Below are 14,164 nucleotides of genomic sequence, written 5' to 3'. Positions count from 1 at the left end.
GGTACCGATGGCGGCCCAAGAGCGTGACAGAGCACTGGAGATGCGTGTAGCGTGCTTTGCGTAGTGCCAGTGGTGCACGTTGCAGCGTCTGGCTCTTCCCTTGCTGTTGTCTATCCAAACTCATTCATGTCCCTGCTCTCCTCTCAGCCAGCCTTCTGCAGTGGTATTAATGGCACAAAAAAAGGCTTGACGTGTTCTCTCTGGAGTCAGCTGCAATTCATTTAAATGATCTTTTTGTAACATTCGCATCGTTCCACAGAAGCCGGTTTAAAGAGTTAATTGAATATCTGTCTCTTTCAAAGATGTCTTAAATTGATTCCCTTGAATAACCTGCTCTGGAAAAGAGCTGTGTTGAGGAATCATGGACGCTTATTTTTACTAGAGCCTGTGTCAGTAAGATCTTAGGTTTTATTCTAGCACCTATCTGCTTTGGAGGATCCCAAAGCAATTGTCGAAGCATTTGTGTAGTCTTACACCACCGAAATTCACTCCCTTTGAAGTAGAGCTTAGCATTCATTAAGCGATAACAATACGTCCCTCCGTAGCTAATGCAATAATAATCAACCCAGGGCTTGGAAGTGAAACCAGGTTTTAGATAGCAGTTATTGGATTGCAAGCTCTTATTGTATGTGCAGTAACGGATTGATTTCTTTTGGGCGCTGGGGGGGTCCGGGAGGCTTCCCGGTGATACGCTAACATCATTATCAACGCTGTGGGTTCAGCGTGATGTGCCTGGGAGCTTCGGTACTTGGGGATGATGTGGGAGTGTCTCCCGGCGGCTCACACGGCTGCCTGCGTGCTCGCTGCTTGGCAGAGCTGTACAGAAAAACAAAGCCCTGTATCGGGTCTGTGTGGGTAATCCCCGTCTCGGCGTTTTTGGCAGCACTGCTAACACAGACCTGATTGATCCCCCGAAATTATCAAGTTTCTTTTTCCATCATTGGATTGCAACAGCTCTCCTGGCTGAGGAGAGGAGGGGAGATCTTCTAAAAGCAGCATTTTGAATGGGTAGAAAAGCAAATGTGACTTTTCAAGCATGATCTGCAGTTTCTTCTGTACTTGGCTGTACTGGGATCACCTTCTCCTGGGAGCAGCTCATTATGCTGTCCTCGGAGAGGACTTTTCACCCGGCGGGCAGGATTGCATCATTGTGCATCAGAGGGAGACCTGTGCTGACCTCCTCCTGAAATCTTGCACGGTGGCAGCTGCTGGAAACAGGAGATGGGGCTCAAGTGGGCCAAGGCAATAAATCCTGCTTTCCCACTAACCGGAGGCTGGTTCAACAGAATTAATGCCAGAGCCGGGCAGCTCGTGCTGTGTTGTGTTAATCTGTGAAGCGAGGGCAACTTGGACAAAGCGGCTGGATTAGAGCAAGGAAGAGTTAGTGGTGAGAACTCCTGTTCTCTCATCTTTTCTGTTAGAAAAGAGGGTGGTCCCCAGTGCAGGGCCAGGTGAGGCTGGCTTTCCTGCAGGCTTCTCTTGATTGTCCATCACATCAGCCAAACTTCAGCTCTGGGAAAACCCAGCTTCTCCCACTGTCCTCCTTGAGGTCCCAGCTGGGAAACCCTGATGGCAGCTGTAGACCATCTGGCCCAGCTGCAGACCATCTGTCCTCCTGTCCATCCATCCGTCTGCTGCCATGTGGGGTGCACTGCAGCCAAGTCCTGGTCCTTCCTTTACTGGGGTCTCTTCCTTCCCCTGACACCGATTCTCTAAAACTTACAGGACCTTAATTACCCTTGAGACTTTTGCCCCTGTATAGAGTTTAATGAGACTGGCTGACACAGAGGTACTGGGGGAAGGATGGAGCAGTGGAAGGACGGAGAGACAGCACAGTCCTCAAGCCTTGTTCCCTGTTTGATTCATTATTAAGGCTGGGCCGTCTGAGTCATGATTTTTGGACTCTCTTCGTAGCGTATCCCTTAGCAGAGATATTTGCAGAGATGTGTAAAGCGAGGGTGTTTGGCTCATTACTGTTAATGATGCAGTACGTGCAGGTGGGGGATAAGGAGCAGATTGGGTGAAGTGTGTGCAGATTTGGTGCTGCTCGAGGAACTCTCATCAGTTGTAGTGTGTGTGGGGAGACTCGTCTGTAATTTCAAACAGGGAAGGGTGTGTGATTGCGAATGCTGCTCTTGTATCGGGAATCGTTCACTCGCTGCGTGCCCAGACACCGGGGCCGTCTCCGACAGGCAGTGGAAATGATGAAGAGGAGTGATTCTTCCCTGTCTGAAAGTGTCACCTTCTCATTGGAAATCTCTTCCCCTTTCTTGTAAGGGTCTCAGTTCTGCCTTTTTTTTTTTTTTTCCTGTTCCTGTAAATACTTATAAAGATGTGTGTGTGTATTTAGAGCATGTGAACACAACATGCTACAATATCTGCGTGCACGTCTTTAGTGCCCATAAAGCATCAACAGTCGCCTTCCAAGAACGAGAGTTGTTTGAGCTCCTCCAACAAAACAGTGGGGGCCCTAAAACAAGACTTAAAAATGTAACTAGTATTGATGAATGATAACCTGCAAAACTGATGGGGCTGTTCTTTGGCTGGAAGAGTGGGTGCGAAAGCCACGCAGAGCTCTGGGCTTGCTGTGCTGGAAAACAAAGGTGCGAGCCGCACAAGTGGGGTTTTCCTGCTTCAGTTGCCTAAACATTCAATGTCTAGGATCAGCTAATTAGGGGGGCTTTTCGTGGTGGATGACTGATAGAGACAGCCACATTCAGAGACTGACTCAGCCCAGCTGCCTTAGAACAGGATGAATCATCATCTTTGTATGAATTGGCAGTAGACTGAGCTTAGGTGACAAGCCTGGGATCCTTCCTCGACAGGACATGAAATGCATCCCGTCTTGTAAGTCCATTTTCCGACAGAGATCTCAGAGACTTTTGCAAGGGAAAATAAGTATTTTTCTGCGTGTGGGGTGGCAAGGGGGAGAGGTGCGTAGCCTTCGTCCTGGGGATCAGCCACCGACCCGTGCTGGGGCAGGAGAGCCTGTGCAACCCCTGCTGCCTTTAATAATCAAAGGTACTAGTCACAGAGCAAAAGGAGTGATAAGTTGAAGTTCTGCTTCTGACCTGTGGTTTGGACACTCCAGTTGGCATCTGGGTTGCTCCAGTAAGCTCCTTTCGCAGACACGCGAGGATGGAAATGGCAGATGCTTGATTAAATTTGTCATATTTCCTTTTCATGCTTCACCCTGGAGTTGTTAATGGGAGTTCCAGCAGCAAGAGTGGAGTTAATAGGGTGGGTGTCTTGCAGGGTTGATGCATTAACCTTTTTCTTTGGATTTCAGCCACGTAGTGTGATGGGCTCTGGGAGGAGTTGTCTAGCAGGAGGTGAGGAGGCCACGAGAGTTGCCCTTTGGTGTTTGCACTCAGCTCTCTGCAAACTGGAGAGACCGGTGTGTTTGCTCACAGCCTCCTCCACATCTTGCCCTTGATGCACTGGGTTGGATGGGCAACTGGGATGCAGGCAGCTCCCACTGGTTTAGAAGGAATGCGCGAATAACGTTTTGTGAGCTTAAGGCGAACACTTGTGTTAAAGGCAGCGATGGATCGAAATTGTTTGAATTGTTCAAAGCAAATCCTGGAGTCACCTTCCCCAAATAGTTTTTCCAAGCTTTTTCTATACTGGCATCCCACTGGCTCTGTAAATCAAGATGAGATGGGTAGCTGAAGCTATCTATTCTCATTAAATATCCACAGGCACTTCCCTGAAGAAGTCTGTTAGCTGTGGTCTGGCCAAACTCCAATTGGGGTAATTGCATTTGCCCCGCAGTCGAAAATAAGCGCAGCACATTCTTCTGCAAATCTCTTATTTGCAGTTGTTTATCTGGATGGCGGCCTCATATCTCTGCCCATTAATCTGTCTTTCCAAGTTTCTATAATTCCAGACTCCTGGAGGGGGTTCAGGCTGCCACCATTTATTATTTGAGTCAATCTGCCAGGGAAGTATTTATTCTTCCCTGAAACATTGACTCTCTTCTCTAACTGCACCCTCACTTGAGGCTTGAATGAGCAATCTTTGGTTCCAAACCGATATTTATTCTCTTACACAGAAAATATCCCACATATTTAAGCTCTGTTTTTGCACCATTCTGGTGGATTAGACATAGAAATTTGCAGCAGCCGTTGCTGGTTTGTTTGAAGGTTCCCAGGGTGCCTTCTGCAATGCCCCATCTAGACATATTCATCCCACCACCGTCTGCCTCGGCACAGCCACGCCACGGGTGGCTGCTGAATGCTGCCTGCCCTCTTCGAAGCTGCAAATTTGGGCAGCTCTGCATTGCTGAGGTATCTTTTTTTCCCCAAAACCTGTTGGGACGTCATTGCCTTTCAGATGCTTTACTCCTCTCTCAACGTGTGAAATAAGTTCCTGTATTAAAGAGCTGTTTGGAGAAGAGGAGGAGATAGGTGGACAGTGTGACTATTTCAGCCTTGTTTCCTTAGCATTCCCAGTCAAGAATTAAGCTGTTTATAGCATGTATAAAGCACCTTATCGCAACGCACAAACGGGTGGTTTGTAGGAGGTGCACAAGGATGACCGGGGCTGTTGGGCTACAATAAATGCACCAGGCAGAGAATCTTTCCAGCAATGCACTTCCACACTGCACGGGCTTATCTCAGAGGCAAGTAAAGCAGTGTCAAACTTAGCGGTGAAGCAAATGCCAGAGGGTTCCTCATGTGCAGAACAGGTGGAGGCTGATCTTGGGTGCTGTGGACAGCCAAGGCTGACTGCAGCTGGCAAATCCATAAATGCCACGTTTTACAGCGGCTTACTAACCTCCTGAGTCAACCAGACATTGGAGGTATTGTGATGGAGTGGAACAGCCTAAGGATCGAAGGCAAGAAATACTTTGTTTGCTTGTTTTCAAGGGAGTACTTCACAAGGCATGGGGGCTGAGCACCTAAACGTGTCCTCCACCAAGAAAACCAACCCTGTCGCCATTGAGCGACCCACACGGTGCTTGCTGTTGAGTCACATCTCGCGTGCCTGTCTCTCTGAGCTGACCTTACTCACCGCCTTGCTAACGCTCGCCTCATGAAATAATTTTTCCCAGATAAGTTGCTGCAGATGGTTGATTGCACACAATATTAATCCTTCTCTTCCTTCATGCCTGACCCTTGTTTATAATGCCAGCCTCTCCGCTTGGAAATTCATTATGCTGCCCTGGCTATCAGTGGCGATAAGAAGCAGTTTTGGAAGAGGTGCTGGCCAAAATAACAGCTATCAGGATATTTATGAGCAGCCGTGATTGCAGGAGCTTGGGGTGATATTTTACACAGTAACCTCATTTGGGCAGCCAGTAACTGCATTCGCTCCATGTTAATGAAAGCAGTAACAGCATAACCTGCTTTCTCGTATGACCTCTCACGTGGACCTGCTGAATTTTCCTCTAATTGCAATTCAATTTGTAGTCTTAAATAGTTTAATAAGCTAAAATGGGCTTGACTTCCGTTGTTTGTGGCTCCTTGTGGCTTAGGGGAGTATTACACGATGCTGCGTCTCACGGAAACGCAACTTGGAGCTTCAAATGCCAGTTGCTCAATTGTCACGCGGCAATTTTTGACGGGCAGCAGAAGGGGAATAACGAGTTGTTTTACCTGGCGCTGAGGAAAGATAAGCTGGGGGTACAGCTCCCAAATGCCTCGCTTGCATTTATTTTTCCTTTTTCTCTGGGTAAACGGCATTGCTTGTGTAGTTGTTGGCCTGGGGAAGTCAATGGTGAGCTCTTAGTTTGGGTTGGTTTTTGAGTGGAAGGAATGTTTCTGTAGTTGTTGCTTGCAAAAGGCACCCAGGCTGAAGAGAGCACCTAGCAGAGCTCCAGCCCTGTGGGGCAGCAGGACTGACCATGTCTGGGCTCTCACTTGGCTTGGTGTTTTTCCAAAATAATTGCGTTCTCTTATGCTTTTCATGGCTATAGCTGGGAAGTTTTTGTTGCTGGCTGCTGTGGAGGGAGGCATTACATTTTTCTCCTGGACTACTATTTTTTTTGTTTGGGTTTTTGATTGTTGGTTTTTTGGTTGTGGGTTGTTGTGGGTTTTTTTTAATCTAATAGCTTTGCATTGCTACATTTGTGGAAGACTCTTCCTGCGGAGGCTGAATGCAACTCGTTGGTGGCAGGAAGCTTTCCTTCCAGTGGGTAAGCCATCCCCAAGGACTGATGAGTGGTTTGGCTCTCACTCGGCCTCCTAAAGCTGGAAACAAATCAGACAAATTGCAGGAAGGGCATGGGTGATGGCAGGGAGGATACGCAGCAAAATGAATCAAGCGAGACTATTGCTTTTCTACTTAGTCCCAGAGTGATCTCCTCTCCCCACTCCTTAGTCTTGCCTGGCAAAGCAAGACTTTAGGTGATGGGCTCAGTAAGTGGCACGGTTTGGTGAGACGCGCTCGGAGGCAAGAGCTCAAGTTTGCAGGGAGCTGCCTAAGGTCAGGGTTGGCAGCTCCTTCCCCGGTGCTTTTTGATCCACTGGCAGTCTTTGTGTTGCTTTCAGCCACTTCGGCATTCCTGACTTCCTCTGCTTGTTTTGTGTCATTAATCCCAAATCCTGCTGGAGTTGGGTGTTGGCACCGGCTGCGTGTTCTGCTCTGAAAGGTCTTCTCGGCCTCCTCCTGCCACTGCCCGTGGGGATGTCAGAACTGGAGGCGGCTCAAGGATGCAGAGATGTTCCCCTTCTCCTGCCGCACGCGCGCAAACCTTCCCCGAACCGTCTCAGCCCCGTGCAGCGTTTTGGGCACGCGCTAGAAAAACACTCCTCCAGCCTACACCGAGAAAGCCGTGGTCCTGCCTGGCTCATAAATACCAACATTTTAGACCCTTATAGCCTTCCTAGTGAAAGTTGCACTTGCTATCCAGGTAAAGATCCCCCGGGAAAAGGGAACGTGCTGAAAAAAACCCAAGGGACTCGAGCCAGACGCTGGGCGTTTTCTCCCAAGCTAGCGATTCGTGATCTGCTGCTGACAGCATGAACTGGTGCTAAGTTATTAAATTGCAGATGAGGTCATCACTTGGCCTCGAACAAGTTTCAGCCTTGAGTGGCTTTAAAATATTACATGCGGTGGAAAAGAGACAATGCTGGTGTGGCAGAGAGATTTAGGGAGCAGCTGAGAAAGACATCTGTGCATAAAAAATGTGTACCAGGAAGGAGGAGGGAATACTTCATGTGAAAAATGTAATTTCTTCCAGGAGAGAGGAGGACAAATTCTCAGATTTATCAGTTCTACGTTTTAATTTTAGCTTAAGAGAAAATTCTCAAACTTTTGAGATGCTTAAAGGGAAGTGGCAAGATGCTAAGCCTGCTTTGATCCTCAAAGATCCCAGCCTGTCGAGAGCTGGGGGGGGGGATTACTTCTACCTAGCCCCAAAACTGGCTGCTTCGGTAGTGCGTGGTGTTTGCCAGTGATGCCGTATGACCGTGGGCCAAATCCAGCTTCTACTTGAAGTTTTCTTAATCCTGATGTTGAGCTCTACCAGACCGGGAAGGTAACACCCGCACTGCTGCTGGGAGAGGTGTTTCTCTCCCCTAAAGAGCGGGATTTTGCTTTGGGGATCTCCCTGCCCCACATTATTTGCACAATTTCTATTTCCCCGCCTTTTTTTCCCCCTCTTGCAAAGGAGCCTGAGCTCCTGAACCCACCCAGTTCTGCGCAGTCGCCTGTGGATCCGTGCGGTGCTGAAATACACGAAGGGGAAGATGGTCTTGAACGAAGGACTTAGTTTTCCAGCCTAGTTAAACCCAGCCACGCTGGCGCAGCCTTGGTGGGCTGGCCTGGCAGTCGCAGCGCTGCTCCTGGGGACCACAGCGCACGCCCTCGTCTTAGCTCTAGGTCTCGATGCCGAGATTAATTAATTTTTTTTTTTAAGTGCCAGCTTGGCAGAAGCCGTGGGATAGATGACAAATTGGCCCAGCCTCTTTATTTTTCAAACTAGATATGTTTGCAATCAGTGGGTGCGTTGGCCAGTTGTTTTTTGTGGCTGGTTGGATTTGTTGTTTTGGGGCTTTTTTTGGTGCTCCCGGCAAGGGAGAACAGCCCCACACGTGTGGGTTTTTTAACCACCTCCGCTCTTTTTTACCAAACGGCGTGTTTGCAGACAAAGCTTCAGCAAAGCCGGCATTAGCTCAGTCAGTGCTGCGACGGTGCCCCTAAAAATAACGAGGAAACCGGAAAAATAAAGACTTGCCACCTCGTTTGTGGCGCGAGCTGGAATCGCACGCGACGTCAGATCCCCAGGACTGCTACAGCCAGCGTCTTAAAATGAAATAGATTTTTTTTTTTTTTTTTTAAGTGACGATGATAATTCCCAGCCAGTCTGAAGTCACAGAGCGTCAGCACTTGCACCCAATGCGCCTTCCCGCGCGGTTCTTTGGGGCTGGAGCATCTCTGAGCTCAGGACAGGCTGCAGTTTAGCGCTGAGCTAAAGGTGTGCCTGGCCTGGGTTTGCTGTATTAAAGCACCGGGGGCAGGAGAAAGGGAACTCGTTCATGTAAATTATTAACAAATTGCGTGTGTGGCTGTCGTTAATGAGCTGCAAACCACGACCCTGGAGCGGCTGAGCTGGCGGGCGCGACAGTTGTCGCGGGGTTTTTAACGCAGACCTAAGCTGGTGGAACTGCAGAGCGTTGCCAGGACTTGGGGGACAGTCCCCACCCTCAGCGACGTGTCTGTGCCCTGGGTCTGATGGGGATCATGAATTTCTGGTGGTTGAAGCTCCTGAATTGTAGTTCTGTTTTTCCCCTGGCCTTTATCCGTGTGTAAATGTACAAAGGGAGGTTACTCAGGTCTGTGATTATCTTTTTTTTTTTTCCCCCCTTTTTTTTCTTTTCCTCCTCCTTTTTAGACCATGTAAAGCTGCTTTCTTGCTGCCGTGTTGATTCTTTTTTTTTCCCCACCGTAGCAGCTGTATCCAACCCTACTGCAGTTCTACTCGTTTGGGCAAAAGCTGCATTTACACGGCGAGGGCTGGGAGCTGCGGTGCCTTGGCTGTAGCGCAGGTCCGAGATGGACTCCTTGCTCACATCTGCAGGGCTTAACATCTCACTGAGCTGCTCTGCTCAGCTCTGTAAGGGAGATAATGCCTCTGTGTGATGCTTTCCTTCTAAATGCATCGTTTCTAAGTGTAAGGGCTTGTGGTTGTGGGTGATAAGTGCAGTTTGTGTTTGTGAGATGCTCTAATGTCCTCACATGACAAGTTCTGCAGAAGTGCAAAATGTTCAATAAATAACAAGTTATTAGTCGAAACTATAAATAAAAAGAGAGTCAGGAAGGACTGCTTTTTGCAAGATGATGGTGAGTAAGATTGTCCCAGCCCTGTGCTCTGTGTCCGACACTTTTCAATTTTATTTTTTTATCGAGTCACTTGCCCAGACTGAGACTTCCACATGGCCAAATAGCACCTTCCTATTACTGGTACCTTATAATTAACTTTAATGTTTCACTTTCCTCAGCTCCACACGACAGCAGCCCCTGCCCTCAGGGTCCCCTCCTATATTTTATCCCTGTAGCCGTTTGCTTTTCCCTAAGAAGAGGGCCAGAGCACCAAATGCTTTCCCCTTTATGCGTGTTTCTTGCATTGCTCATTCTTTCTTTACCTGAAACTTCCATCTCATTTTTGCAGCTCAGCTCTTTTCAGCCTCACATTCTTTGTAGAACTGGACCGGTTTGGTTTGACGGCACCACAGTCAATCCCTGGGAGCGCTGCCATTGCTGGGCAGCAGGCCTTTTCACCCACAGAGACGTCGTGAAACTCTTCATGCCAGATGCCACCAGCTATGTGGGAGGAGGGCTTGTCATTTGATGCAGTTGTGGACACGTCTCTGTCTCCAGTGTGGCTCTTCCTCTGGGTCAGAAGTAATTTTCCTCGGTGCTAGTGCAGATACAGATACAAGGATTTCATCATTGCCTGATTTATCATGGATAGTTGAAATGATTCCTCATTTCTGCTGTGTTTTGCTTCAAGAAGCAGGAGTAGACACTCAGAGCTGGACCAGCCCTCCAGCTTACAAACCCAGCACCCATCGCCAGTGAGGGCTTGAAGGACCAGAGGTTGTGGCTTCCTACACAACACCAAAAGTGATTGCAGGAGATGTAGGTGGCCTCAGATCAGATGGTACCATGCTGACAGTCAGTTCTTCCTTACCAAGGTACATCTCCACTCTTCAGTGTTGGCTGTCAAACAACCACTTCCATGGTGTTTTGGCAGCGTGGGGACTCTATCTTGCCAGAATTCAGGCAGGGTGGCAGGCAGGTCGCAGAGTGTGTATGTCCCTGCCCACTGAGTCTTCTAGAGGTCATTTGGAAAGTAAATGCCTTGGGGTAGGTGTGATGATGTCTCTGCCATGGGAAGGTGGACACGTTACCCAAAGGAGAGATGAATTTCCTGGAATGCAGTAGGACCCATGGGTCTTCATTTTGATAAATCCCATCCATACTGAGTAGAGGAGGCTGCTTCTGGGCTTCATTCTTTAAAAGAGAAAGCGAGCATTTGAAAAGAAATACAAAACATCTTATTCCTGTCAAAAATAGAAGGCAAAAGGGAAATGGCTTGCTCAAGCTCACTCCTAAAAGGCAGGACTGGAAAATGAGCCCAGCTCTCCTAGAGCTCCAGCGTTGGATGGGATCTGTGAGGCACGACTCCTTGATGGACACACTTTGGCACAGGGTTATCCTGTGGGGTGGCTGGTGGACCTCGCTGCAACGTGCGTTCATCTGAGAGTGCTGTCCTGCGCCCGATCGGCTGCTGCTGAGGAACAGAACATAGTGGAGATAAAATATTTGAAGTAAAAGGAGTACACTATATATAACCCTTCCCCTCCTTGTCCCTGTGCACTAACATATTTCATATAATGATGAGTTCTCTGCCAAAATTCCTCAAATTATTATGTCTAAAGATTGAAAATCATAAAAAATAGTCTTGGAGGAGACCTCAGCAGGTCTGATCCATCCCTAGGGCAGGATCAGCTAGATCTGAACCGTTCCTGACACATCCTTGTCCAGTCTCCAAGGACAGAGCCTCCACCCCTTCCCCAGGCAATCTAGTCCAGTACTTTGCTCTTCCCAAACCCTGACAACTTATCCTCCTGTTTCTCTTGCTGCAATTTTAGGCTCATTCTTCCCTCCCTATGCACAGCAGACCGAGCACATCTGTGCTATATTTATTCTTTAATTCCGGTTTCGTACTGACCAAGCTGTCATGTTTGCTGGAGTCATCTTTGGTTTTACCTTGTTGTAAGCATGCTGTTCTCTCGGTGGATTTATGGCTTGCGAGGGGCATGAGGGTGTTCATCCTGCAGCTCTAACGCCTCTTTGCAGGGCAGGTAAAGCATGGGAGTGCAGCATTCCCGAGGGTGACATGCTCACGTGTCCCTTCCTTGTGTTGGGTGGTGGTGGGAAAGTTCTTGGCTTCTTCATGGGGACCACCACTGTGGGCTAATTTTAAAGATCCATGCTAGCACTGGCTTTTGTAGCACATCTAATATTGCTCCTTTACCCTGTTTTCTGCAGGATTTGGGAATGGAGTCGACATCTCTGGATGATGTCCTCTATCGATACGCCAGCTTTCGAAACCTGGTGGATCCAATCACTCATGACTTGATCATCAGCCTCGCTAGATACATCCACTGCCCTAAACCGGTAGGTGCCATGGTCACATCACACCTCCATAACTCTGCTGGCTTGGGAAACCGCTCTGCTGGGAGTGTGGAGCTTCTCCCTGAGTGCCAGGGAAAAAGCTTCCCGGTTACTGCTGTGCTTGCGTGTCTTTGGACCAAGAGGACGTGCTCAGAGATCGTGGTTTGATTGCACAGTGTCAGGCTTTCCTGCTGACCAAGTGACATTCATCTGATGTTAGTACTTTGGGCATTAGCACTTTGTGTTGCAAGTTATTTCAGCTTTCTGCCGCTTTGTGTTTCTGCGTTCAGGACCTCACCCCACCAGGAGCACGAGGATAACAGACCGTTCCTCGCCCTTGTGCGATGTTTATCCTGACCCCGAACGACGAGAGTCCTTGGCTGTGCCTTCGAGGCCAGGTTTCCAGAAAAGCACAGCGTCCACGGGCTGCTGTTGGGACTCGGGCGTGAGCAGGTTTCTCCGTGAGCGCAGCCCCACGCAGACGTGGGCTTTCAAAGCCCTTGGCCCTATTTGCTCACTGGCAGCTATAGCAGCGTAAGGGCTTTGGAAAATCCCAGGCTGGTTCCCTCCCTCCCCTTCCACAGTAAATATGACTTCGCGTGGTGGCCACTGGCTGTTTGGGTAATTAAAGCTTCTTTCCCCGGGCTTTCTTTTAAATATTGCCAGCGTCTGATTCGCAGAGCAGCGTAGGCTTAGAAAAGTGTGAAATGTTTGATCTCTCAAAACACTCTGGATGAGGAGGAAGAGGGGTAAGCGAGAAGACCAAAAGCTACCGGACGTTGTTCGCAGGAGATGTGGGTGGTGTCAGATCTCTGGGCATTTTTGATCTCTTGGTCCTCCTGCGCTGCCATTCCCCACCTGTAGCTGTGGGAGGATAGCACAACTAAATCGACGCGACATGTCCTGGCACTACGGTCAGGGCGACGCGTTGTGCATCAAAGATGAACCGGTTGCAAACATCTAAGGTACGCACCTTTCAGGGGAAATACGTTTCTTCTGCAAAGTCCCGTGCGAGCTGTAGGGCGAGCAGGAGCTGTAACTGGTGATGCTCCCTCAGCTCCTCGTGAAACTCCCGTCATTGGGCTTCTTCCTGAAGACGCGTTTCTGTCTGTGTTTCATCTTGGCTGGTACGGGTCGGGGTGGGGGGGGCAGCTGGAGGCTCCTCTGTCACGGTTGTGGTTTTTTCTCCCCTGCGCATTGCTTGTCAGGAGTTAAGGTTGCGTTTGAAACGAGTGATGTGAATTGGAGGAGGAGGCTGAGTGATGTTTTCCGGTAAGCCTGAAGGAGGGTTTGCAGAGCTTCCTGATGGCACATCTTCATCATAACAGCTTCCCTGGGAGGGTGGGAGTTGCGTGACTTCCCTGAACTTGCTGTCTGGAACCAATAAGCTACCAAAAAGTTTACTTTAAGCGTAAAGGAAGCCCTTCCACCCCTGTAACCTGCGTTTGGCTCTGGTCACACTTGCAGATGTGTTGGAGCTCTGTTTGAGGGCCACCAGGAACCCACTCCCAGGCCATGTTATTCCCAAAACTCTCCTTCCTTCTCCTCCAAACCCTTCCCATGCCTTTTTGTCCTTGGGAAAGAGCTGCCTGGAGCAGCGCCATGCATCAGTCATCCAGGTTCATTGCAGCACGTAAGCTTCATACGCTGACGTAGCCTGGAGCAGGGAGGAGAGGTGCAAATACCACAAGCGGGGTGTGTACCTGACGTTTGGGGGTCCACGCCCTGTGATGCGGAGGGGTGCAGCCCTCCTGGGTAGCAGCACCACCACTGTCCCAGCCACATCTCAGAGGGGAACCTCTGAGCAAGACCCAGCCCCTGTTGGGGATCACACGCGGAACCCCAGATATTTTTCAGGTGCTCCTGGAGGGGATGTGTGCATCTCCCAGCAGGTCCCAGCGAGCTCATCAGGCCTCTGAATTTTTGCCGAGAGCACACTTGCTGCACTCTGTATCCTTGGATTTTGTTGCGGGGGTGGAGGTGTGTGTTTGTTTTTCCCTCCTGGAGACAGCAAACTCGGAGCTAGCTCATCTGTTCTCACCTCCGCTCCTGAACTGCAAGGCGTTTACCCACCTCATGCCTCCTTTTGATTTGCACGTCGCATTTTTAAGCTCTTCTTGGGAAGGGATCGTCCATAGGTGTGATGTGCCTGGTGCGATAGGGCAGGGGTCTGAGCTGGGACCTGGGGGCATTGCTCTCCTGTACTTACTGCTGGTAATGGGTCTTTAATTTCCTATAAAGTGTGTGAAGGGATAGTCATTCACTGCTGCTTCTTGTAGCTGCTTTACGTAATAATAACTTCCAGCACTACTTAAAAATGAGGGAAACTGCTTTTGGGAAATATTTAAAGATTTCTTTAATTTTGCTGAGGAAAAGCTGCGGTGATGCTTGAGTTGTGTCTGCCTGGGCTACAGTGTGAAACTGGCTCTGGAAGCGCTTCTTAAAACTCCCTCTCTCAATAAACCGCGTTGGGAAGGGTGGAGCGGGTGCAGCAGCGTGCGGACGCGGCTCGGGGACGTCAGGGACCCAAATCTCC

General features: G+C 49.3%; 1 protein-coding gene across 1 annotated transcript in view; it reads left to right on the top strand.

Annotated features, from left to right (window-relative positions):
• LRRC75A (leucine rich repeat containing 75A) overlaps positions 1–14,164 on the top strand; it is a gene marked incomplete at both ends in the record, with an annotated part of 92,232 nt that overhangs the window by 20,884 nt on the left and 57,184 nt on the right. Inside the window, one exon of the mRNA XM_082008546.1 lies at positions 11,503–11,631. Within this exon, the coding sequence (XP_081864672.1) occupies positions 11,503–11,631 (129 nt within the window). The remainder of the gene's footprint in view (positions 1–11,502; positions 11,632–14,164) is intronic.

This window comes from Phaethon aethereus, assembly GCF_964289735.1.
Source record: "Phaethon aethereus genome assembly, chromosome: 19".
Classification (NCBI taxonomy): domain Eukaryota; kingdom Metazoa; phylum Chordata; class Aves; order Phaethontiformes; family Phaethontidae; genus Phaethon; species Phaethon aethereus.
The sequence above is the reverse complement of the archived record's forward strand: the minus strand, read 5'-3'. Positions and strand labels throughout refer to the sequence as shown.